This window comes from Alligator sinensis, unplaced genomic scaffold (genome assembly GCF_000455745.1).
Source record: "Alligator sinensis unplaced genomic scaffold, ASM45574v1 scaffold1511_1, whole genome shotgun sequence".
In the NCBI taxonomy this organism is placed as follows: domain Eukaryota; kingdom Metazoa; phylum Chordata; order Crocodylia; family Alligatoridae; genus Alligator; species Alligator sinensis.
The window spans coordinates 205343-206458 of record NW_005843139.1 but is presented as its reverse complement, the minus strand read 5'-3'; the positions used below and the strand labels follow the sequence as shown (position 1 = coordinate 206458).

Genomic DNA, 1116 nt, shown 5'->3' with positions numbered 1-1116 from the left:
CAGCTGGGGGGGGAGGAAAGAGAGGGGGGCAGGGATGAGGCAGGGCCATACCCATAAGACCCTGGGGCTTCCAGGCCTACCCACGACCCCCTGCCCTGAGTCACCCCTATGCCCTGCCCACAACCCCCTAGGGCTTCGGGGCCTACACACAACCCCCTGCTCTAAACTGCCCCTATACCCTACCCACAACCCCGTGGGGCTCCTGGGCCTACCCACAACCCCCTGCCCCAGTTACTCTTTGCCCCTTCCCACACTCCCCTGCTGCCAAATCCCCCACAATGCCCCTGGGGGGAGGTCTGTGTCTCGTACCCGTGTCGGGGGGAGTGGGGGGCTCCTCTTTGGGTATGCGCATGGGCTCTGGGCGGGACCCCGGCCGGGGCAGAGCAGGGGTGGGCACCTCTGGGGAGCGGGGTGTGGCGTCCCATGATCCTCCGGGGGGCGGTGGCGACTCCTCCAGGCCAGGAGCCTCCACCTTCACCCGCACAGTCACCTGGGAAGGGGAAGAGGGCGAGAGGTCAGGGCACGGCAACTCAACCCACGACACCTTGGGGGAGGCAGCCACTATCTTGCCAACCCACTCCCCTATCCATTGCCCCTGCAGGAAGCTCCAGCCATCTTGGCAACCCCTTGGCCCCCTCCCACAATCCCATGCTCCAGTCAGTGCTCCACCCCCTATACACAGTACCCTGGGAGAGCGCTCGCCATCCTGCTGCCCCTCCACCCCTACGCACAATCCCCTGCTCTCAGGTCAGCCCTCCCCCCTTAGCCACAATGCCTTGGGAGAGGCACCCGCCATCTTGCCAAACCTCTGCCCATACCCGCAAGGCCTCTCTCTCCTCAACCCCCTACCCATAACTCCTCGGGGGGGGACCAGCCCCATGGGTGTCCGCAAGGCCCCGCACCTGCTGCTCCCACACGGCGGGCTCCTGGCGGCTATGTTGGAAGCCCTCGGCCATGGCCACGGCCTCAGCACAGGTCTCGGGGCCGCGCTCCCACACCCAGCGCTGCATCTCCTGGGGCAGGCAGGTCAGGAACTGCTCCAGCACCAGCAGCTCCAGGATCTGCTCCTTGCTGCGGCGCTGGGGCTCCAGCCACCGATGGGAGAGGTCACGGAGG

The 1116-nt window shown here is 66.8% G+C and overlaps 1 protein-coding gene across 1 annotated transcript in view; it reads right to left on the bottom strand.

Moving 5' to 3' along the window:
- The window catches only part of LOC102372776 (zinc finger protein 444-like), a 3105-nt gene that overhangs the window by 1414 nt on the left and 575 nt on the right, over positions 1-1116 (bottom strand). Inside the window, exons 1-2 of the mRNA XM_025193950.1 lie at positions 903-1116; positions 310-490 (exon numbers count right to left, since the gene is read on the bottom strand). The exon at positions 903-1116 is cut by the window's right edge and continues 575 nt beyond it. Of these exons, the coding sequence (XP_025049735.1) occupies positions 310-490; positions 903-1116 (395 nt within the window). The remainder of the gene's footprint in view (positions 1-309; positions 491-902) is intronic.